Genomic DNA, 25,198 nt, shown 5'->3' on the forward strand with positions numbered 1-25,198 from the left:
GGAGGCGGCGGCGGCGGCGGCGCGTGTGGCGGGCGGGAGGGCGGCTGGCACCCGGCTTGTAAATAAACTGCGATGCTGTCTCGGGCTCGCCGGCCCGGGTGCCGCCGCCGCCGCCGCCGCTGCGGAGCGCCGGTGCCGGGCTCCCGCCGCCGCGCGCCCTAGCGCCTCCGCGCCAGCCTCGCGTGCCCTCGCCCGCCCCTCGCAGCCCGCGGCCCGCGCCCCCCGGGGTCCCGCGGTTGACCCGCGCGGGATGTGACCCCTCCCCCCTGCCCCCCGGGGCCCCGCCTTAGCCTGCTTTGGAGGGGGGGGGTGGGGAGGGGCGCGCGGATCATGGCATTGGAGTTCCCGGGCTCGCCGCCGCCGCCGCCGCCTCTTCCACGCACCCCGAGCGCCCCTTCTTCCCGGAGCAGCTGCGGAGAAGGCGAAGCGGCCGGCGGGGGCGAGGCTGATGGGGCTCAAGGCGCGCAGGGCGGCGGGGGCGGCTGGCGGCGGCGGCGACGGGGGCGGCGGCGGCGGCGGCGGCGGGGCCCCTAACCCGGCCGGAGGGGACGCGGCGGCGGCGGCGGGCGACGAGGAGCGGAAAGTGGGGCTGGCGCCGGGCGACGTGGAGCAAGTCACCTTGGCGCTCGGGGCCGGAGCTGACAAAGACGGGACTCTGCTGCTGGAGGGCGGCGGCCGCGACGAGGGGCTGCGGAGGACCCCGCAGGGCATCGGGCTCCTGGCCAAGACCCCCCTGAGCCGCCCTGTCAAGAGGAACAACGCCAAGTACCGACGCATCCAAACTTTGATCTACGACGCCCTCGAGAGACCGCGGGGCTGGGCGCTGCTCTACCACGCGCTCGTGTGAGTACCGGGCCGCTCGGGGCGCCCGTCGGAGGCGGCGTGTGGCTGGGGGTTCGTGGGGGGGGGGGGTTGGGTGGGCTGGAGCTGGGGACGGCTGTGAGGCTTCAAAGTCCAGGGGCGCCCGTCCGCCGAACTGGAGACCAGCCTGCCCTGTGCTGTGTAGGTGTGTGTGTGTCTGTGGACCACTCTCTGTATGTTGGACACCAGGGCTTGAAAGATCCAACCGTGGCTCCTCAGCTCATTTGGAGACCGCTTTGGCCTGTGTGTGTGCGCGCGGGTGCGCAGTTATGGCACCTTCTCCGGATGTTGGTATCCAAGCTTAAAAGAATTATGTGGTTTTTCTAATTAACGAGGAGGTCGAACGGGATAAAGCGGATCTTCCCATGCGCTCTGTGGCTCTGCTCGGGGTGGGTCCCTTCTACTTGGGGTCGCTGCTGACTTTAAATGATACATCCTGGAGTTGGGGATGGGAGTGGTACACTGCCCACAGTGGAGTGTGCGTGTGTGTGTGTGTATGAGCGCGGGTGTCGATGGCTTGCTTGTGCTACCTTCTTAAGCCTCCATTCTCGTATGGAATGGAACGTGGTTTGCTCCAGTTGGGGACTTGGACTGGCCAAAATGCATGTTTTAGGTTTCTTTTTAGGGAAGTTAATGAGAGAGAGAGGGATGGGGGGAGATTGATTGTGATTCTCAGGCTCTAAGCCTAGACTGAAGGGTGAGGGCTTAACAGTGCCAGTAGGTGGGGGCCAGGGATCATTTTGGCTGAAACATCTCCATAATTTGGTCTTAATATCCCCTCAACCGCTTGCCTTTCTCTTGCTTTGGCTGGGCAAGGGCAGCGGGAGTGTGAAGGGGCCTGGGCTGAAGGTTTGCCCCCTGGAAAGAGTCTCCTTCTAGGCAGGATGTAAATGCGTGGTGGGAAGGAAGATGGAACTTCTTCTGCTCCTGACACTCTGGCTAGAAAATCCTGCTGGACTGGGGGAGAGGACGAAGATGGTAGTGGTGGCCTCTCTCCAGGAGGGGAAATCACAGCTGTCAGCACGCATCTCAGGGCTGGCAGGGCACTTCAGGTACCCCTTGCTTCCCGTCTGTGGCTTAGTCATCTTGATGGCTGCTTCTTAGGAGTCTGTACCGTTACCAGGGTTTTGGCGGGGCATCGGCCAAGACCTTGACCCTTCTTGTGCCTTTAGCAATGGATATTCCTCTCTGTCCTTCTCCAATTGACCCATGACCGACGTGGTGGGAAGGAGTTCGGGGAGCCTTGGAGTTAAACACTACCTGCCAATCTTCCTTGGTTGGAAAGGCTTTTCCAGCTTTGGCCACCAGGTGGAGGCGTCTGCACAGGACCTCAGGCTTGGCAACAGGTTTCATCAGAGAGGTTACCGAAGCCTGGAAAGGGTGCCTTCCGGAAACTGAGGAACTAAGGACATCCAGCCAGGAACATGGGTTCTGGGGGGGGGGGGTGGGACGCAGAGGGGGGCGGTCCAGCCTTTGGCATTCATGTCTGCGTGTATTTGCAGGTGTTAGTGGCTGGACAGAAGGGTTAGCAATTGTTGCTCTTCCATTTGCTTTCTTCAGGTGGTAAAAGGGGATTGAAAGATATTCGTCTCTGTCTCAAGTGCTGTATTTAGTTAAATTGAACTGAAGATAATACTGGAATATGGGATAATAAAAAAGGCACACGAATTATTTGAGTGCACACAAACATACACAGCCTCACGTGTCCTTTTGCACGTAAATGGTGTTCAGTACGTGTTGGCTGACTTCCGAACCTGGGGTCCCACTGGAGTTTGTGGGCTCCCTCTTTCTTCTCCTCCCACCTTTCCCAGCCAGCGCTCCAGCCCTGTCTTGACCAGTCTGGGGAAGGGATAGGTAAGGCCTCAATGTTACCCTTCTCTAGAATTATTCCATCACCTGGAAGCAGGTTTGGGAATGCCAAAATCTGTATGTAGTCTCAGTTTCCCAGAGAGGATCCAGGAAAATTTCAAACTATGGAAGGAGAAAGGCACTTTCACACAGGCGAATCATTTATTTCATTTCATTCTCACCGTGATTCTATGATGTGGGAATTGTTCCCTACATTTGATAGGTGAAGATACGAAAACTAAAACAGATAGCACCACTTGTCCAGGATCACGTAGCTGGAGCTCACATATGAATGCAGTGGGTCACCTCTTGTTTTTGAGCCCGGATTCCAGTTCTGACCCTCTTCCAACAATTGCGGGACTCTGGGTATTTTACCAGGCGTCCTTGGATGCCTCTCACCCCATTGGTAACAGAGGACTCTTAGTCCCGCCTCTGCCTCCCCTTCATAGCTCCCAGCTGGCAAATGGCTGGGAATGGAGTTTGGAATCAAAGCAGGGGCTGCTCAGAAGCCAGGGAACCCCAGTGTTAGGGAAACGCGACATGGCCTGGGGTGGCGGTGGTATTGGGATTCTGATTAATTGGGCATGAGACAGGAAAACGCATTGGGCTGGGTTTGAGCCCCTGATATTGAAGCAAACCTCGTTAGTGGAGGCATTGTACATCCTTCCTCCAGCTGAGGAGGAAGTCCGGTTAAGTGAACAAAACCATATCTTTCATTGATGATTCAGGATTTTGCAAGCACTGAAATTCGTGCTTCAAAGCAGCCATTATCTTATTCTGGGCTGTGCTTAATGGCAGAAGGCGAGCCAGGAATTTGGGCTGACCGTGGGCTCACAGGCTAGTGCACGCTTTTTTAAAAAAAAGGAACCGGACCCATGAGATGTGGTTTTTTTCCTTCTATCCCAAAGGCAGGATACAGCAAATGTGAGAATCAAAGACCGCACCCGTCCCCCCCCTACCCCGCCGCCCCTGCTCCCTTTGCCTTAAATGCCCATCCCTTGCTTTCTCCTGGCTACTCACTTTCACCTTGGCCGAGTTCTCACGTCACCTCCTCTGGGAGGTTTTTCCCCGACCCTCCAGCTGAGCTAGAATTGCCCCTCCTCGGCAGCATTCCCCAAGCATAGGATTTTGCACTGGACTGATCTGCTTGCTCATCTCCCCTGGCAGAACTGAGAACTACTTTGAGGAAGGGCTGTGTGGTGTCTTAGCCACCTCAGTCCCCAGCAGGCTTCTGGGCTCACGGTAGTTACCCAGTAAGCGTTTGCTGAACGGATGAGTAAACGCATACTCTCAGGTTCCCCCAGACTTCGTTCTGCGTGGTTTTACTATTCTCAGAACGATAATAAGTAGTCAGCATTACGGAACGTTAATGATGAGAATAGCTCTCAGAAGTCTTCCAGTGGACAAGAGGGGAGAGGTGGGAGACCACGCTGTGACCCCAGTAAGGCTGATCACTTTCTCTGTATCTTTAGCTGCATGGCTGAAAAGGATTCTGATGCTGTAGAAAAGGGGCTGGACTTAAAGTTCACCTCTGGACTCTGCCTTCAGCCTCTGTGACTTTGCATGAGCCAAGTTGGGGAAGATCTGTAAGTTGAGGATGATAAACACCCCATCACAGGGTGTTTTTTAGGCTTAAAGAAAGTAGTGTGTATGAATGAAATTAGCCCAGTATTAGGCATGAAGTGTTTACTAGTTGATTCTGAAATAGGGTCTCCTTAAAACTCATAGCACACCTGCCACTGTGGCTGTCCTGAGGCTGTCTGGGGACTCCCCCTTCCTAGCCTGTTAGTGGGAAGATGCTGGCTTCATCTTGGCATTATTGCCGGACTGCCACCATACAAGCATCCCACTACCCTGACCACCTCTCCGTGGCCAGTTGCGTATGATCAATCAATCACCTGTTGACCCACCAATGATCACAAGAGATGCACACTGATTGCATTCTCAGGTAGACTGGCCCCTGGAACGTCGGGCAGGCAAGGCTGAGAGGTGAGGCGCAAGGACCCAGCAGCTGCTCTGGAAGGTAAAGGGCCCGGCTGGTGGACCTAGCGTATTGACTAAAGGAGCTACAGTCCTCAAGGTGGAGGAGAGACACTGGTCTCTCACTGAGACCCCTTAGTAAAGCAGAGTCTTAGCAAGTCTTTGAAGTAAGAGAAGTTTGATTTCCCAAACTTGCTTTGCCTCTTACAGCCGGTATGTTCTTGGGCAAGTTGCTGGATCTCTGAGTTTCAGTTTCTTCGTGTAAAAAAATGTTATCAATATAGACTCTTGTGGAGCTAAGAGCACCTTACATAGAAGAAGTGCTCAATAATAGAGAGTAATTTGTGTTGTTAATGTTAGTCAATAGAAATGCCTTTGCTGTGCCTGGCACTCTTCTGGACATTGGCATTATAGCAGTAAACAAAATCAAGCAAAACAAAACAGTCTAATCTCTGTCCCAATAGAACATATATTCTCTAATAATATATTTTTTTTATTGGGGTGTAGTTGCTTTACGATGTTGTGTTAGTTTCTGTGGTACAACGAAGTGAATCAGCTATATGTATACATATATGCCCTCCCTCTAATAATATCTTAATAATATTCAATATCATCTAATAATAACATTAGTATTAGAAGAAATCTCAGAGTTTGGCCATCTGGTCAACTTCCCAGCCCAGGCGTAACGAATCCCTTGAACAGCATCTCAGCCAGTGCTACAACTTGTAATTCATTACGGAAGGGATGGACTGCTGGATTCAGTTCTCTCAACTGTTCTGTTTCTCTGACTCTATTCATCCCATTCTCTTCCTTTTCTGCCCCCATGTATCTTCTTCTTTCTCATTTCCCACTAGATGTTTGTCTTCTTAACCATCTCAGTTCATCCTCACTTTTTTCCTTACTCCATTAATTTCCTCTTTGCATTCTCTTCCTCAATTTTGTATGTTTCCTTCTCATTATTGAGAACCAAGGATTTTGAAAAGCTCTCATTCTTTTTTAAATAATTTTTATTTTATTGTGGTAAGAACTCTTAACACGAAATCTACCCTCAACAAATATTTAAGTGTGCAATACGTTATTGTTGACTGTAGGTACAGAGTTGTACAGCCGATCTCTCCTCTTGCTTAACTGAAACTTTATGCCTGTTGGTTAGTAACTCCCTCTTTCCCCTCCCTCCAGCCCTGCGGAGCCACCATTTTACTCTCTGACTCTATGAATTTGACTGTCTCAGATGCCTCATATAAGTAGACTTGTGCAATGTTTGTCTTTCTGTGATTGGCTTATTTCACTTAGCATAATGTCCTCAAGGTTCATCTATGTTATCACATACTGCAGAATTTCCATCTTAAGACTGAGTAGTATTCCATTTTCTTTATCCATTCATCTGTTGATGGACATTTAGGTTGTTTCCACCTCTTGGCTAATGTGAATAGTACTTCAATGAACATGGAGGTGCTAATAGCTCTTTGATCCCCTGATAATAATGTTTTGAGTAAATACTCAGAAGTGGGATTGTTGGATCACATGATAGTTTTATTTTTAATTTTTGAGGAACCTCCATACTCTTTTCCAGCTGTACCATTTTGCATTTTCACCAACAATGTGTAAGGCTTGCAGTTTCTCTATATCCTCACCAACACTTATGGTCTCTTTCTTTTTGTTTGTTTGTTTTTTTTAAATAATAGCCATTCTGACACGTGTGAGGTGATCTATATTGTGTCATGCTTTCTCAGTGGTAAGAGCATGGTCTTTGGAGTCAGACCTGGGTTTAATCCAACTTTGCTATTTCCTTACTTTGTGACCTGGAGCAATTTGCTCAACTTCCCTGGAGTTCAGTTTATTTCTGATATGGAGATAATAATACCTACACCCCCAGGATTGTTGTGAAATTTAATCAAGGCGATGATATTAAACACCTAAACATTGCATTGTGTTGATTTGCAACCTCAGGAGTTCCCCAGGTGAAATCTGAAATTGGTCGGGTACATGGAGGGCAAGGAGAGACCGAAGAAAGAGGCAGGCCACTCTGGATGAGTAGGTGGCGGGTTTAAGAAGCAGAGAACTTACATACGAGGCTTGTCTTGGGCAGCAAGACAGGTAGATATCCACACCCAACTGCCAGCATCTTAAAAGTTTATATAGAGGCCTTCACGGGGTTCAGTAACATACACTGTCCGGGTGGTCTCAACAACATATGCCCACTCAAGGCTGCATCCTTGCAAATGGCTCCCACTGTGGGCACAGTGGGCAGAGTTCATTCCCACCACTGGAGGGATGAGGAGCCAGCTGACAGGTCTACCGGTGGTCACGACCTCTCCATGACCTCCACCACCAACACGTTGTAGACTTCAGTAAATAGTGTTTCATTTTTGCTTCCCCTCTCAACCGTATTTAATCTGCCTTCTTCTGGTACCCCCCTCATAAAATCCATGCCCCCTCCCCTTTCTAATAATCTCATTTGATTTTTCTTCTCATTTTATGAACTTCCTGACTTCTTCCTGGCTTTCTTTCTTATGACATTTTCAAGCTGTTCAAGCAGAATGAAGAGGTCAAGTAAGGGGTGAACAACAACCCACAACATCAGATCTCTGGGCAGCAGTGAGGCTATATGCTGGGAATGGCAATGACCACAGGTGCCCTGTATTCACTTTCTAGGAAATGGGCTAACATCAAGTGGCCCTTCGTGCTAGAAGGGAGGGTACCCAGTGTCTCTCTTTTATAAATGAATGACAGATGCTGAGATTTGCCCAGGCTCTTGAAACTACTCCGGTGGTGGAGCTCGGATCACGCAGGAGTCCTCCACCCACGAGGTGGTGCTCTCTTCACCACGTCACGGTTCTCCTCTATAGAAGACAATGCACCAGAAGAGTAACAGAGAGGGACGGAAACTCCCCCTTCCAGGGTGAGGCGCTTTAGAGCTGCATTTCTGGAAAGTTCCCAGGGGAAACCAGTGCTGCTGGTCTGCAGACCACACTTGGAGTAACAAGGCTTCCCAGACTTTGATACACATGTGAATCACCTAGGCAAGAAGGCACCTTAAGAGAAATCTGGCAGACTCCACCTGAACCAAAGCCATCCAGCTTCTGTATAATGAGGCGAACTGACCCTACCTTCCTCCTGAATAGTTCAGTGGAAATTTACAACATACCTGCAGTCGTGCCTAAAATGACCTGAATCTAATCAGGAAGAAATAACAAAGTCAAAGTCAAATGGTGGGACATCCTGCAAGATATCTGGCGTGGTCTCTTTCAAAGGGTGCATGTCATGAAAACAAACAAAGATGAGGATAGCTGTTTCAGTTAAAGGAGGCTAAAAGCACATGACAACCAAGTGCAATGCTTGAGAATCGACAAGTGGGACTGCATCAAACTCCTGCACCACAAAAGAAGCGATCAATCAAATGAAAAGGCAACTATGGTAGGGGAGAAGATATTTGCAACCATGTATTTGATGAGGGGTTAATATCCAAAATATATAAAGAATTCATACAACTCAGTAACAAGAAAGCAAATAATCTGATTTAAAAAATGGGCAAAGGATCTGAATAGATATTTTTCCAAGAAGATATACAAATGGCCAACAGGCACATGAAAAGGTGCTCAACATCACTAATCATCAGGAAAATGCAAAATAAAACCACAATGAGCTATCACCTCACACCTGTCAGAATGGCTATCATCAAAAAGACAAGAAGTAACGAGTGTTGGCAAGGATGTGGAGAAAAGGGATCCCTTATGCACTGTTGGTGGGAATGTAAACTGGTGCAGCCACTATGGGAAAACAGTATGGAGGTTCCTCAAAAAAATTAAAAATAGAACTACCATATGGTCCAGCAATCCCAGTTCTGGATATATATCCAAAGGAGATGAAATCAGTATCTTAAAGAGCTATTTGCAGTCCCATGTTCATTGCTGTATTATTTACAATAGACTAGATTTGGAAACAACCTGAGTGTCCATTGTTGGATGAATGGATAAAGAAAATGTGGTATATATATATTAAAAATTGGAATATTTTCCAACCATAGAAAAGAAGCAGATCATGCTATTTGCAACAACATGGATGAACCTTGAGGGCATTATGCTAAGAGAAATAAGTCAGAGAGACACAAGTACTGTATTATCTCACTTATACAGGAATCTAAAAAAATTGAACTCAGGACCAGAGATCAGATTGGTGGTTGCCAGGGGCTGGGGGGTGCAGGAAATGGATGAAGATGGTCAAAGGGTACAAACTTCCAGTTATAAGATGAATAGGTTCTGGGGATCTAATGTACAGCATGGTGACTATAGTTAAAAATAACTCTGTTGTATAACTGAAAGTTGCTAAGAGAGCAGATCCTAAAAATTCTCACCAAAAAAAAAAAAATCAACTATGTGAGGTGTTGGATGTGTTTATGAACCTTATTGCGGTTATCATTTCATAATATATATGCATATTTAATCACCACATCATGTACCTTAAACTTATGCAATGTTTTATGTCAATTATATGTCAGTAAAGCTGGAAAAAACACAAACCAACCAATGCAATTCATGATTCTTGATTGGATCCTGAATTAAAAAAATAACAATAAAAGATATTATTATAGGGACAATTAAGAAAATTTGAACAAGGATTCCATATGAGATGACAATATATATCCAAATTTAATTTCTTGAGTATGATAATTGCATTTCGGTTATGCAGATGAAGGTTTTTTTTTTTTTTTTCAAGAGACGTGTGCTGTAATATTTAGTGGTGAAGTGTCATGATATCTGCAACTTACTTTCAAGTGGTTCAGCACACATACAGACTCTGTAAGTGTGATTGTATGTGTACACAATACATACACAGGGGAGGAGGGAGAAGGAAGAAAACATGGCAAATACATGCACGGGGAAGAGGGAGAAGGAAGAAAACATGGCAAATACATAGGGGAAGAGGGAGAAGGAAGAAAACATGGCAAATACATAGGGGAAGAGGGAGAAGGAAGAAAACATGGCAAATACATGCACAGGGGAAGAGGGAGAAGGAAGAAAACATGGCAAAAATATTAACACTTGGAAAATCTAGGGAAAGCTTATATGTGTGGATTATATTACACTTCTAATTAAAAACATTTTTAAATAAAAAGTTAAAAATACTTTTTTAAAAAAAAAAAAAAGACAAACACACCCAAACAGCACAGAGCACATACCTGAATACAGATGAAGGCCTCACCCCAGAAACTGACACCATTGCTCTGTGGGGTCCAGGCATCACTGTTAAGTGATTCTCATATGAAGCCAGGCCTGAAAACCATTGGCTGAGCTGAACGGGCTTTCTTAGATTCACGGATTCTGTATAGACCGTGCCTCAAAGTTCCTCTCCACCTTGGGTTTTTTTTGTTTTTAATTTAAAAATTTTTTTAATTAAAAAAAATTTATTGAGTATAGTTGATTTACAATGTTGTGTTAGTTTCAGATGTACAACAAAGTGATTTGGTTATACATATATACGTATATATATATTCCTTTTCAGTTTCTTCTCCCTTATAGGTTATTACAAAATATTGAGTATAGTTCCCTGTGCTTTGTCCAGGTGATGGGAAACATCCAGGAGAAAGGTGCAGTTTAGAATGCTAAGGTCATTCATTTCAAGGCCACACGTACTGACTCAAATGCCAAGCTTCGTGCCAGGACGTTGAGGGAGATGAGCCATGCCTAATTCTTTCCCTGTGGAGGTGGAGACTGGAAACGACTAAATGTAAATAGCCTAGCAAATGCAGTAATAGCATGCAAATGAGGAACGCAGGCATGCAGAATGGGGAAGGCACTGTTGTCTCCTTTGCTAAGGGAGACTTCTGCAAAGGAGGTGTAAGCAAGTGGGGAGACGATGGAGAAATTTACTGATGGCCATTGACGACTCATCTCCCCCTCCTACTAGGAAGACTGATAATTCAGAACACTGAATTATTACTCTTGCACTATTTGGAGGTTCCCCCTTTCGTCTGTATTCATTTAAAAAGATTCCATCAACTTTTAAAAGGTTCCTAAATCAAGTGTGACCCTATGGTCTTTTCCAGAGAATCAAGGTCCTGCTCTCTTTCTCTTTTTGGCTTGGGTTTCAAAGTTTGGCATTAATGAAAACAAGATTTGGTGCATCTTTGGACCACAGAGCAGTGTGAAGGGAAGCATGTGAAAGGTCTTCAAAGTTGGATTGACTAAAACCCATTTTAGACACTGTGATATGTGGTTCTGGTGTGGGATGGCTGGAGATGGCTGTGAGTTTGTCAGAAATGCATTGGGTAAGTCGTTTGAAGATGTGTGATTCAGACACCTCCCTTGTCTCACAGTCTGCAAATACTTACCGTGTAGGATTGATGGAGAATCCCATGAGGCAGCGTGTGAGGAAGCACTTTGGAAAGTACAGAGGGAGCGGCATTCTGAGGTAGCATCTTCCGAAAGCTGTACGAGGAGCAGACAGGTCCCACAGTTGGGTTTTGGGTTTGGGCATTTGCCCAGGGACAGATTCGCCACGTTTCTGTCTGTGTTGCATCACCTGAACATCACTGGGTATTTTAATCGGGAACCCATTAACGGTATGACTTAGTACGTGTGCTACAGGGATGTTGGCTTCCCTAGGTTGATTGCCTTTTAGGAGAATGAAGAGAAAGAGGTTTGGAGATGACAAGACAGCAGTCAATACCGAGGTTTCAGGTCACCTCTAGTTTGGCAGGTGTCATAGGATGCAAATCAGATCCCATCCAGTTGTACCCTTGTTGGATGGAACTTTTCTTTCTGCCACAGAAGGGATAGAGGGTTTTGTTTGAGATGTTTTCTGAAGAGAACAAATTGGGTTATAACTCGGGAACAAGATTGCTTCTTGCATGTAGTTTATGAAGAACAAGAGTAAATACTTATGTGGTTGGCTCATGGGGCGTCCTGTACGTAGGCTCTGCTCGGCTTCCTCCTGAGGTGGGCTTCTGTCCGTGCTGAAGACCTCAGGGTTTCCTCAGGATCGCCTTTTCCTCTTCTTCATCCTCCCCTCCTTCAAGAGACCTAAGATCCTTTGGACCCTGTAAGAGTATAACAGCTGAGTTGGGGCATATAAAACCAAGATATCAATAATAACCAACATTTTTACATCATTTTGTAGTTTATTATATTCCCTCTTGGGCAGTGCTACCAGGACACTTGCTTTAGAAGTATTAGCCAAATGGCTGTTACAGCAGGGCCCTTCTTACAAATTCGCCAAATCTGTTTTTTCTACAATGTTGTATCTCAGGAGCCTGTCCATGGAGTTTCTTTGCCATTAGATTTTTTGTAAACCTGCCATAGCGGTTCAAGTCCATCTCTACCTTTATGGATGTCTTTTGTAGGGGATGGGGTGAAATATTATCCAGCGTGACTTGAAAATATTGAGCCAAGGGAATGTGTTCATCCGGTCCAGGCCATCTGTACTAATGGAAAATCACTCAGCACTATCTCACTGTGGATCTCCCTACTCCTGCCCTTTCCTAAAACCCCAGCTTCGGCTTTATCTCACCCCACATATATCAGTTTCGGCTGTTTCTCCACCTAGTGAGGCCAGTCCAGAAAATGAAACCTTAGGCACCAGCAAGTCTGATCAGGCTAAACAGCAGTTTAGGGGATTTACGAACCTGGAGAGAGGCACTTGGCAGATTACAAAAATCAGAGACCATTAGAACTGTAGAGAAGAGGTAACTGAGGCCCAGGGCAGTGAGAAACTTGCCTAAGGTCACTTTGATGGCAAAGGGAGGACTTGAACTCAGATCTTCTTCTTCCAAGGCTGGCTTCCATTCAGCCACATCAGCTTTCCCTCGTGGTCTTCCGATGGCTGTGTACCAATGGAGCAGTCTTACCCATAGCATGGCTTTTCTGGGTTGCCTTGTCTCGGGGTCTGGATCAAATAAGCAGAAGAGTAAAGCCAAGTGCAGACTATACGGGCATCCATTCACAGGCCCCAGCTGGCCTCTTGCCAAGGAGGGTTTCTCTTCCTGTTGAAATTCCTTGTGCCTTTCTCTTCCTGTTGAAATTCCTTGTGCCTTGATCCTCTTTTCTCCACCCTACCCCCCAAATCCAGCCCTCTACCAAGAGTCATATAAAATGCTCTCTGATCTCCCTTGAGTCCAACATTAAGTTGGGGCATTCAAAACCAGCATATCAGTGATCACTAACGTTTTTATCCATTTGGGTTATTATTCTGTCACCTGTGGGGCAGCACCATCATCTCGCCCATTCATGGAAACCTGATCTGTTTTCATTCATAACAGTCACTGGTATTTATAGAGTTATTTCCCTGTGCCACGTTGGGCTAAGCGCTCTTAATGTTTTTTCTAAGGTGTGGCTGAGAGCCCAGCCCCTAGGAGACCCAAGCTCTCACCCTGAGTCCTGGGCTAGTTTGCTCTGTTGTCTCCGACAGGTCATTGTACTCGTAAGAGCCCCAGTGTTTCATCTGATAAATGGCCCTAATATTCCCTGCCCCACATTGAAAGGATTTAATGAATAAACTCATGATGTACTCAGGGGAGGCTACCACTGCATCTTACTTTGTGTCCCCCCAGAAGCTCCCTGAGGCAAGGTGCTCAGTGCAAGTGGTTTATTTAACGCACAGTCGTGCAATCTGGTTTTCAGTATCTCCCCTTTGAGGAGTCTTTTTGGACGCTTTTTTCCCTGATTGCGCCCACCCATGATGTTTTAATACCACAGGTATACTGTGTATCCTCTATGTACTGTATTTATGTCTGGGCTCCAGGCTCCATATATAAAGAGAGTAAGATTTTTTTTCCCCACCCCCACCCTCCAAGAACCAACTTTGCCCCCTTGGAGGCAGTACCCAGCGCTACTGAGAATGCATGATTTAGGAGGTGATTCTGAGAAAAATTGGAAAAAATAAGTAAAATTGGAGCAAGTGGGGAAGTAAGACACGAAAGAGAATGCAGACCGTGAGGATGCATTTATCATCAAGCAGGTCACCGTGCGGGTTAATGAACACTGGTCCTCCCGGGGACCCCTGTAACGCAGTGTAGAATGGTGCAGAATTATCCTCAGACTCCATCCATCATTGGCTCAGGGCTGGTCCCAGGGGTATCACCTCTCAGAGAAATCCCTTAGACAAAAATGGGGGCGTTTGCCAAAGGTATTTGTTTGCGGAAGGCCACCTTTGGCAGGTGCTGGGAGAAGGTGCTGAGGAGGGGTGAGAGGGGCATTGACAGCAACTGCTGTACGTTGTCTCATTCTGAAGTGAAGAAAATACTGGAACTTGTGGTTCACAAATGTTTCTGTGTTTTTTTTTTTTTCCCCAGTGGTTCTTAAGTAAAGGAAGTCTTGTGGCCTCAGGGTCGTGGTAATCCTGTAGTGTTTTTTCCCCCTCATTAATTTTTCATTTAGGAAAGTCATTCAGGAAAAAAAAACGTGAATTTAAAGTATTTGTAAATATGTTGATTCAGCGCCTCGTATCTCACGATGGCTACGCTTTTCGAACTCTTACTGTGTGCAGGACTGTAGAGGTCTCGAAAGCACCATGAAACCAGGCCATTGCCTGCATTATCCTTTGGGGGATAGAGCCGTATCCTTGTTGAAATTCTGGTGTGTTCACATATTAGTAATTCTTGCCGAATAAAACAGGAGAGTTATTTTAAATGAGCATGGAGAACTTTAGTCCTGCTGACACTATAATTCCGAGTGCCTTTTGTGATGCTTTCAAAGAATGAAGAATCTAATTTATAATGTGAGAAACATTCGCATTTTTAAAACAAGATTAAAATAGGTATTCCGGTTGCTCTTACAGACACATCTTTCATTGAGAAAATGGCAGGATCTGGTTGTGAAGTGTGGTGCTGACTTCCACCGTTTGCCTCAGTTCTGGTTTCCTGGGAAAGTAATTAACATCCACCTTCAGGATTCCAGAATGTTAGCAGGAATGTTGAGATTTCTTCTTGAATTCGTCTAGGAATTAGGTACCATGATTTCAACACCTTATTTGGTTGGGAAGAAATCTCATAGGAAAATCTTCATCCTTTACGTTTAACATCTTTGCCTCCAAATATCTATCTGCTCATCAAGCTCAAGGGATTCTGATTCATCATTCAGCTGACATTGATTTCAGGTCTAAAAGATGCCATGCCTTGGATTAGGAACAGGGGATATAGGGATGAATATATTAGTTTTTGCCCTTTCTGTCCATAGTCAAGTAGATAAATAATTGCATAGTGGTGTGATACTTTAATATGTGCATATACTCAGTCTACATGAGACTCAAGTAAAGCTGTCAACATCATTTAAATGAGTCAGGGAGAATTTCCATCAACAAGAAATAGATTTCATCATGCATATAAGGTTAAAAACTGTTTCTTTCTTCATTTTGTAATGTACAACCCTGACTATGACTGTGTCACACATTTAGACATCAGAGGTCTGATTTATTCTCACACTAAAGGAAAAGTGTTGAAATTAATGCAAGAGAGAGTGGGATCATAGAACCTAGCATTGGGTGAACCTTGAGGTGAGTTGTTTAAAGAGGCTGAAGATTGTTTCCTAGCTGTACTTTCTGTATGTGCAAATATTCATTCTTTGCAGCCCAGGGTATCATGCAACACCTGGCCCACCAGATACTCAGTCTTGGGTAAATGCACACTGGGCCAGTCCTGAGAGGTGTGCAGGTGAAGTAATGGAAGCAGAAGTGGGTACAGATAAGACCTGGCTTTGAATCCTGGCTGTGCTGTGTTTTAGCCGAGTAACCTTGAGGGAACCACTTAACCAGCCTAAACCTGTTTCCTCACCTGTAACATGGAACTTGCTTATTCGCATGGTTGTTACAAAGATTCAATGAAATGTCAGTAATATAGTCCAAAGCCTGGTTGTAGCTCGTGGTCAGTATCTGATACATTGCTGTTCCCTCTCCATTCTTTCAAAAACCTGCTAAGATAGAAATGATGTCAGTCAATGAAAGTAATGTTGAAATTAATATCATAATTTCTGCCTTAAGGTTAGGCTCTGGACATGATGAAGTTCTGTTACAATGTGTGAGTTCTGTTATCATGGTGAAAGGAAGGAATTTATGTGGAAAGGGAAGAAGAGGTGTATAAAGAAAAGCGTTCTGCCTGACTCAAGTTTGCTGAGGGAGCAGAGATGCTGAGGAAAACACTTGCCCAGCTACAAAACACCTGATCAGTGCGCCACCAAATTGTCAAGTTCATCTAAAACAAGGAAAGATTGAGAAACTATCACAGCCAAGAGGGGCTTCCAGAAATGTGATAACTGAATGAGATAAGGTGTTCTGGATGGGATCCTGGAACAGAAAAATGATAGTAGGTTAAAAACTAAGGAAGTCTAAATACAGTATGGGGACTTCCCTGGTGGTCCAGTGGGTAAGACTGTGTGCTCCCAATGCAGGGGGCCGGGGTTCAATCCCTGGTCAGGGAACTAGGTCCCACACGCATGCTGCAACTAAAGATCCCACATACCACAACTAAAGATCCCATATGCCGCAACTAAGAAGCCCGCATGCTGCAACTAAGACCTGGCAGAGCCAAAATAAATAAAAAATAAATAAATAAGTAAATAAATAAATAATTTTAAAAAATATAATATGGACTTTAGTTAATAATAATGTATCAGTATCTGTTCATTAATTATAACAGATGTATCATACTAGTCTAAGATGTTATAATAGGTGAAACCGAGTGTAGGTTATATGGGAACTCACTGTACTATCCTCTCAATTTTTCTGTAAATGGAAAACTCTTCTATAAAGTAAAGTCTATTTAAAAAAAATTAATTGCTGGACTCTGTGCACCGAGGCACTGTATTTACAGAGGTCCTCCAACCTGTTACATAGACATGGAAACAGCCTCAGGCAGATGAGATCATGTCCCCCGTGTCTCACAATTAAGAGCTGAGATTTGGACCCAGGTTGTCGAGTTTCAAGTTTAGTCTAGCTTTCTCTATTACTCTTTCATCTGCTCTCATTGTATTAAGTGATGTCCATGAAATGATGATTTCCCCAACAGACGGTGTTCAGATCACATCGGTTGTTCAGTGCCACCGTCTGGGTGGGCCAGTGGAGCCAAATCTCTTCTGACCACTTCCTGGGGCACAATTCGAGGGGACAGTACATTTTCCCTTATGTATCATTGACCAGCACCGGGTCAGCTGCTCCTTCTGCCTTGGACCAATGAAGTGAAGGCCAAGGGAACTACCGTGATTGACTTAGACCCATCCTGAACCGCTTCCTGGGGTCTGGCACATTGCCAACCCGACAGAATGAGACTCCGTTAGGAGGAGAAAGATGGAGGAATGTCTTCTGGGTAGACACACAGCTCGTCTGCCATGTTGTGGTCACCAGGAGCCCGTATCAGAGGTTGGGACTGACGGCTGGCATTATCATCATCGTCTTCTTTCCCCGTCATGTCTGCCTCCAGGTCCTGCTTGACTGGCTGCTGGCCTGGTCTTCTGCAGAGAGGGCTTCTAAGTTGTCCGCTCACTGCCTTTCCCACCCTGAGCGGTTGAGGGTGTGAAAGGAGGTTCCGGAGCCCCTGGACACCCTGATGAGGCTTGCCCATTGCCATATCCCAAGCAGCCTGCTGAGCCAGAAAAAAGGAATGGAAGTTATTTATTTTGTCTGATCGAAGCTACTGTGGTTACTGCAGTTGGTTGTTGAAGTTGGGTGGGAGGCTGGAAACCTTAGGAGACTTCTCATTCTGTGGCCCTGCTCCTGACTCACCGTGTACCTGGAGGGAGCTTGTATCAGGTCAGAGGGGGCCTAAGGGAATGAGGGGGTCCTGGACCAGGAGATGGGATGGGGGGCTCTTGTGCCGGGCTCTTTGACATCTTTTATGGAGGGAATGCCATAAGGTAAGCATGGATGGATTGGTGTGGTTCCCGCCTTCAAAGACCTTATGGTCCAGACAAGAGGCAGACATGCACATGACCACACAGGAAGCCAGGGTGCCCTCGTAGCTGCGGCGTGGGCTCTGAGGTATGGGAGGAAATCCTCTTTGCCACCTGTGTGGCAAATTTGCTGACCTCCAGCAAATTGCTTCACCTTCCTGAGCTTCAAATTCTTCATCAGTAAAAATGGGATAATAGGACCTGCCCTGCCAGACCGCTGTCACCATAGGATGGCATAATGGCTGTAAAATAGTTGGCTCCATCCTACTGATGGTAATGGGAACAAACGACTCTCATACAAAGGCAGGTGGACACACAGGCTGGAAGTCAAAATACAGACAGACTGCTGTGGGGTGGTTCCGAGATACGACTCTGGCAGCCTTCCTGGAGGAGGCCGCCTTTGAGCCAGGCATAAAAGGATGCAGTGGTGTCAGGGTCAGGGTTAGGACTGAAGACAGAAGGAACAACTTAGGCAAAGCCTTGGAAATGAAAAATGCTGCTGCTGCTGAGTAAGGTGTGACTATTTCCTGGTGGCTGTACCTGGAGGCTCTTTTGTGGGAGGTTAGATAGCTGGGTGGTGAGAGGATGAAGTAGGAAATGTAATAGGAGGGGTCAGATTTTTTTAAACTGTGAAATTGCTGTGCAACCTGGGATAAGAAACTTCCATGTCTCTGTGCCTTTTCTTCTTCCCTGAAAAATTAGGTAGTTGGATACATTTTAGGGTTTCCTGATGGAGAAGCTGTTAGCGTTACGAATGACATTGTTTCTCTTTGGACAGGAAAGTCGCAATTTTGCAGAATTTTCAGCATTTTCTGGACCCTGCCTACAAGTGCTATTAGAGCTCCCAGAGTTGGAATAACCCAACCACTCCCAGGCTTTTCCAAATGTTCCAATGAAGGTGGCAGCACCCTCGGTTGAGCACCACTAGCCTCCAAAGGCCATGACTCTCTGGCTGATACTTTGGTCTCAGATTCCCAGTTTTTACACTGTCAGTGATGAGTCAAAGCAAAAACACAGATGTAGGAGGCTGGAGGATTCATTACACTTGTGGGGTTAATACAGTGTTTTTATGACTTCAGGAAAGCCTAAATTACTTTTTAGGCTGAAACAGTTTGGCTCAGGTAAAATACCCACGTACATCATTTCAGAAGTTGGGGAAAATGAAAGTTACACAAACCACATATATGCGCGCGCACACACACACACACACACACACACTCTCCTCAGTCCCCATGTCCCAGAGTATGGAACATTAATTAGTGTCACTGCATGGAACAAATTAAGCTGGGGACCTGTTGATTCCATATGGAAAAAAAATAGTGCTGGGAAATGCTGACATCGGAAGCAACAGAGCAGTGCATTCGTTACTGGGATATCACCAGGACACAGACCCTCTCCAGGCACCGAGCTTGCTGTTCCAGGAGCCTGGGCACTTCGGCTGGATGGGGAGGTCGTGTGTGGATGAAAGCGTGGCTTGTGTTTCAGGTGGGGAAGGTGTGTTGGAGCAGGGAGGCTTAGCCAGGCCGCGGGGGTCTGAACTCCCACTGTACGACCTCAGGCAGGTTACACTTGACTTCTCTGGGTCTCAGTTTTCTCATCTATAAAATGGGGATATGAATAGTACCTACCTCAGAGCGTGGTTGTGAGGATTACAGGAGTCAATCAAGGTAAAACACGAAAAGCACCGGGCACAAAACGAGAGTGGTATGTGTCTGCTGTTATGATGACGATCTGTCAGGGCCTCTTGGATTCTTGCTGTAAACACATAGGTGCTCAAAAATGCCAACTGAGGGACTTCCCTGGTGGTCCAGTGGGTAAGACTCCATGCTCCCAGTGCAGGGGGCCCAGGTTCGGTCCCTGGTCAGTGAATTAGATCCTGCATGCACGCCGCAACTAAGAAGTCTGCATGCCACAATGAAGATCCAGTGTCCCTCAACTAAGACTTGGTGCAGCCTAAATAAATAAATAAATAATAAATAAATGTAAAAAAATGCCAACTGAACAAATGAATCCAAGTAAGGGAACAGGGAGTCATAGCGGGCCACCTAGCTGGGAAAAGTACAGCCCTTTTTTGCCATATTATTTTTTTAATTGTAGTAAAATATAAAACATAAAATTTACCATTTTAGCCATGAGAGTACAGTTCAATGGTTTAATGTGTGCAACCATCACCACCATCCATCTACAGAGGTTTTTATCTTACAAAACTGAAACTCTGCACCCATTTGTCTGAATCCATTAGGGCTGCTGTACCAGAAATACCATAAACTGGATGGTTTAAATAACAGACATTTATTTCTCATGGTAGTGGAGGCTGGGAAGACCAAGATCAAGGCATTGGCAGACTTGGTGTCTGGTGATGGCCTTCGTCCTGTTTCATGAAAGAGGACTTCTTGCTGTGTCCTCACATGGTGGAAGGGGCAAGGGAGCTCTATGGGGTGCCTTTCATAAGGGCACTAATCCCATTAATGAAGGCTGCACCCTCATGACCTAATCACCTCCCAAAGGCCCTACCTCACACTGGGGATTAGGATTTCAACATAGGAATTTGGGGAGGGGACACAGTCAGTCTATAGCAACGTGAAACACTGACCCCCCCATTCCTCCCTCCCCCCAGCCCCTGGCAGTTACCATTTTACTTTCTGTCTCTATGAATTTGACTACTCTGGCACCTCATATAAGTGGAATAATACACTATTTGTCCTTTTGTAACTGGCTTATTTCACTTAGTATAACGTGCTCAAGGTTCATCCATGTTGTAACATTCGTCAGAATTTCCTTCCTTTTTAAAGGCCGAATAACATTCCATTATATGTATGTTCCACATTCTGTTTATTCATTCATCCATCAGTGGACACTTGGGTTGCTTCGACCTTCTGGTTCTTGTGAATGGTGCTGCTGTGAACATGGGTGCACAAAGCCACATTAATGCTTTTCACCATGACCCAGCTTCTCTGAGTATCTCTGACACCTCAAGCCAATTTCATCCATTGCTCCTTGGCAAGGAGTGGGGAGGAAGGACTGTGTGAGTACTGGGCACTAAGATGACCAGCTGCTAGCTGAATAACTTTGGGCAGTTCCTTTATCCCTCTGGGCCTCCATTTCTTCATCTGCAAAATGGGGATGCTCATGTTTCCTTCCTTACGGTGTTGAGAGAATAAAATGAGTTAACTTCTGTAAAGCACTTGGGACAGCACTGACACACAGTAAGCATTGTTAAATGGAAGTTCCTGTTATTTATATATTATCCTGGCCCTATCTCATGATTTTATTTTCACTGTGACCTGATGTGGACATTAAGAAGTGGAGGCTCAGAGAAGTTAGGTGACTTGTCCAAGGACACACAGCTGGTAGGCCATGGAGCTGGATGGGAACCTGCATGGGCCTGAGTACAAGCCATGTTTCCCTTCCCAGTTTTTCCCTGGGCTTTTCTCCTTGAGCTGCAAAGGATCTGGCGCCCCCATTCATCCTGCATTAAGCGCTGCCTTGGCAGGGTTTGCCCTGAGTATCCCAACCAGATCAGGGCTCCGTTATAGGCAAGAGCCAGGCATGATGTGTTTTCTTTTCATCGGCAGTGCCAGGCATGATGCTGGCCACGAGGTCCGTGTTTAACAAACACTGTTGACTAATCCCCTTGGCCTTGCAGCATCCAAGCTGAGTTCCAAACAAAACCCAGCTCTGAACGCGGGCATGGAAAGCGGCTGTTGGAAAGCTGAGTGCAGCTGACTTGCGTGGGGCCTCCACGAGTACGCCAGGAGCTTGGCCTGCGGTGAAGGTTCTGTGCTCTAGTTGGGCCAGGTCAGCTCAAATGCCATTTCCTTACCTACGTCCCCGCCAATTAGCAGAATTCAGCCAGAGTCTGTGGTGTGTGTATCCTAATCCAGGTTTTAAGTCAGTAGTTGTCTGTGCTTGGACATGGCAATAAACAAGTCAATAAGAATTGACCTGTTGTGGTCCAGCCTTGTGGAAGGGTTGAATTCCATCCCTCTCGGAAAGAATCTCCATCCTTTATACCCCCTTGCAATGCTGCTTTTCTTCTTTCATCCCTTTCCCTGTTCTAGGTGCCCAGAGAGGGGCAGAGACAAGAGGACAGTGCTTGGGAGTGGAGGGAAAGTTGGGGTGTGAGATGGTTCTTCGTGGAGAAAGACCAAGCAAGTTCCTTCTTGCTCTTCAGCTTCCAGCCTGTCACCTACTCTGCACCTGCCTTGTGGTTCTTTGCCTCAGGGAGATGGTGTGAAGTCGGCCACTCTGAGCCCGGTGGTGCTCAGATTTCCTTTTCATAAACCACTTCTTGCATCTTCTGTGATGAAGTCTGTGGCTGGCACTGCTGAGTGCGACATGGATTGAATAATGAAGATGTTTTTCTGGGGGGCAGGGGAGCACTGTCGTAATTCATTGGGCAGAGCATTGGGGTGGGGGTCTGGACACTTGGCTGTGGCCCTGGTGTGAACATGGGCGAGTCTTGGGCCCATGTTGGACCTTACTTTTCCTTTTTGTAAAATTGTAAGGCCTTCACTGGCTCTGACCTTCCATGACTCTGGCCCTGCCCCTCGCTTAAGCCAGTGGGAATTGGTGTCGATCATTTGCCTCTTATGTGTAGCCCCCGTTTCTCCCACCATTCTCTGATTTCCCTTTGGGCACTTTATCCCACCCTATTCTTTTTTTTTTTTAAAGGTAATTTTAAATTTATTTATTTATTTATTTATTTTTGGCTGTGTTGGGTCTTCGTTTCTGTGCGAGGGCTTTCTCTAGTTGCGGCAAGTGGGGGCCACTCCTCATCGCAGTGCGCGGGCCTCTCACTATCGCGGCCTCTCTTGTTGCTGAGCACAGGCTCCAGACACGCAGGCTCAGTAGTTGTGGCTCACGGGCCCAGTTGCTCCGTGGCATGTGGGATCTTCCCAGACCAGGGCTCGAACCCGTGTCCCCTGCATTGGCAGGCGGATTCTCAACCACTGCGCCACCAGGGAAGCCCATATCCCACCCTATTCTTAACCATGTTGTTTGGTTAAGAGTAACTCCATGCCTGACTCCAGAGGCGGGCCCTGTTTGGAATCATCCAGTCAGCACGCCTCCTCTGGCCCCCGTGGTGGGTACAGGAAAGTACATGCCACCCGATCAGAGCCGGTAGGAGGAGAGGGTGGATCTGAGGGCTTTGGAGAGAATCCCAGAAGAGGTGTCTTCTCCTGTGGGTGGTGTGGTGTGAGGGTGTGAGATCTGGAGCATCTGCAGTCATTTTTCTAACACGAGTAGGGGTCTGGAGAAGTGGGAGAGGGGAAGGAAGTGGCCGTTTCTCAGGGCCTGAAATCAAAGGCTAAGCCATGTGAGATGGAGTGGGAATACCTGCTTGCAGGCTGAGAGACAGGTGTTTGGAAAGGCAGGTGTGGTGGAAGTAGGGAATTGGATGTGGCTGTGTAGACCACAGTAAACATTTAAGTCTGTCCCCAAGGCCACTGGGTTTCCCAGCAGGGTGTAGCATGATCAGATTTGTGTTTGTAAGGATGACTTTGCTGCTGGGTGGAGAAGGGTTGGGGTTTAGGGATACATGTGGTCCTTAGCTGTTCCAAGATGGTGGCTACAATTCAGAATGAGGTCATTTATTAAGCCTTGGCCTTGGAGGTGCACATGGCATTCTAACCCACTGAATCTCTGCAGCATCTCTGCTATACTGAACTGCATTGTCCCCACTCTGTAGTTAAAAAAAAAACACTCTCCGAGAAGTCCAGTATCTTGCTCAGTGTCACACACAGCCAGATGCAAACTCTCAAGCCTGTATACCCTCCCCACAGTACCAGTGACAGCACACGTCACTGTTTGACCAGCAGGGCCCTTCTTTCTCTCACCTGCCCTCTGAAGCCTTCAGCATCCTTCAGGGCCAAGGTTTACATTTGTGTTCAAGATGATTTCCTTCCTGCTCATAATAAATGTCAAATTGAATGATGGAAGTGATTCAGCAAGAAATAGAATTTGAGGGGGGAAGAAAAGAGCTGTGTAAAAACATTTGCAAATGGATTAAAAATTTGAGTCCACCAGCTCATGCCAACATACTTGGAAGTTTGGGAGATATTTTTAGACCATGAAATCCAAATGGCACAGATTGTGGGTTGGAAAGATGGAAATGCAGAGTATAGTTTGCTAGCTGTGACCAGAGATTGCTTTGCTGAGTTTCTCCTTAGCTATAAAATAGCAGCATTCCAGATGTAGAATCCCCTGAGTGCACAGTCTTCCTCTTTTTTTTTTCTTTGCATCTTTCTCCTTCCACATCAGGAGCCCTGGGGCTCAGCCACCTGTTCTTAGAGGCCCCTGGAGAGACCTACACGTTGTTGTCTTTTGGAGCGCCTTCACATTTTTGGAGGCCATGAAGGCAGCCCCGTTTGAACCAGCTGAGGAGTCCCAGGGAGCTTGTTGGCTCGTGGATCCCAAAGGAGATCAAGAGCAGGACCAAGCGAGGAGGGGGGCTTTACCTGGGGCCAAGAACACCTGGAGCCAGGGGCTGGAGGACTGCCCAGACATGAGCTGTCATCCGCACTTGTCTCTCTGCAGACTCCTTCCGCGTGGTAGGAGCCATGGTCACCTACAGCATCTGAACTTTATGTCTCTCTGTCCCTGGAGAGAGACTGCCCTTTTCTTCTTTAGTTTTCAAGTTAGGAACCTGGGTGCCCACTGCTGGATCCCCCTTCCCAACCTGTTTCCTGGGGGTATGGGTCACGAGAGAGCATGACAGCTGCTGCAGAACAGGAGATAGAGCTGATCCCAAGAAAAGGGAGGAGAGCTTGTCAAAATCTTTGACGATAGATTTCACCGGATGTCATTTACAGCCCACCAGGCACTTCTCCAGATGCTTTACCTATGTTATCTCTTTTAATCCTCACAACCGCCGCAGGAAGAAGGTGCAGTTAAATGGAAAATAAAAGGAGGATTTGATTGTGCTGCAGGGTTCCTGGGATGACGAATCAGATAGTATTTTGAAGTTGCTGAGGGCAGTGTCCAGCGTGTACCTCCTTTCCCATTCCTTAAAAATGTTTTCAGTTATTTTTATTTTGATCAGAGGAATACATGCATGTAACTCAAACCCCAAATGGTACTCGCAGGTTTAAAATGGAAAGCCACAGCCCTACACCGCCCTGTACCTTCCCTATACCACTTGCAGAGGCAAAGCCTTCTCTTTCTGCTTGTTCCCAGACCCCCTGGCGGTTCTCGCCATGCCTCTCAGTTACGGGCTTGGTGCTGCTGTCTTTTGATGAATCAACTTCAGGCATTTTTATTGATTTCCTGTTCTATCTCAGATCCCTTATGGTTTATGTTCTCTTTTCTCCCATGCGCCCTCTGTTCCTTTATCTGTGACCTCTCTTTCCTCCTCGTCTCTTGCATTCTCTCCTGTCGTCCCATCACAGGTGGTCCTTCCCCCCACCCCACCTTCTCTCTCCTCTCTTCTTTTCCGGTTTTCTGAGAATGTCTTCTCCATATCCCTCTCCCAGAAACCTTTAGCATCTTTTAAAAATGTATCTTTATTATGATCCTTTCCTGCTCATTCTGCCCTGTGTTAGAGTTATTTATAGTCACATTATCACTAATATTTAAAAATCGTTTTCTTGCATTCGTTACCTTATGGTGCCTTCAGACCACTCTGTGATTTA

General features: G+C 46.6%; 1 protein-coding gene across 1 annotated transcript in view; it reads left to right on the plus strand.

Annotated features, from left to right (window-relative positions):
• Window positions 1-314: 314 nt before the first annotated feature.
• Window positions 315-25,198, plus strand: part of KCNQ3 (potassium voltage-gated channel subfamily Q member 3) — a 295,537-nt gene continuing 270,653 nt past the window's right edge. Inside the window, exon 1 of the mRNA XM_059901188.1 lies at window positions 315-843. Within this exon, the coding sequence (XP_059757171.1) occupies window positions 449-843 (395 nt within the window). The 5' untranslated portion in view covers window positions 315-448. The remainder of the gene's footprint in view (window positions 844-25,198) is intronic.

The sequence above is a fragment of the Balaenoptera ricei genome, chromosome 17 (genome assembly GCF_028023285.1).
Source record: "Balaenoptera ricei isolate mBalRic1 chromosome 17, mBalRic1.hap2, whole genome shotgun sequence".
Classification (NCBI taxonomy): Eukaryota; Metazoa; Chordata; class Mammalia; order Artiodactyla; family Balaenopteridae; genus Balaenoptera; species Balaenoptera ricei.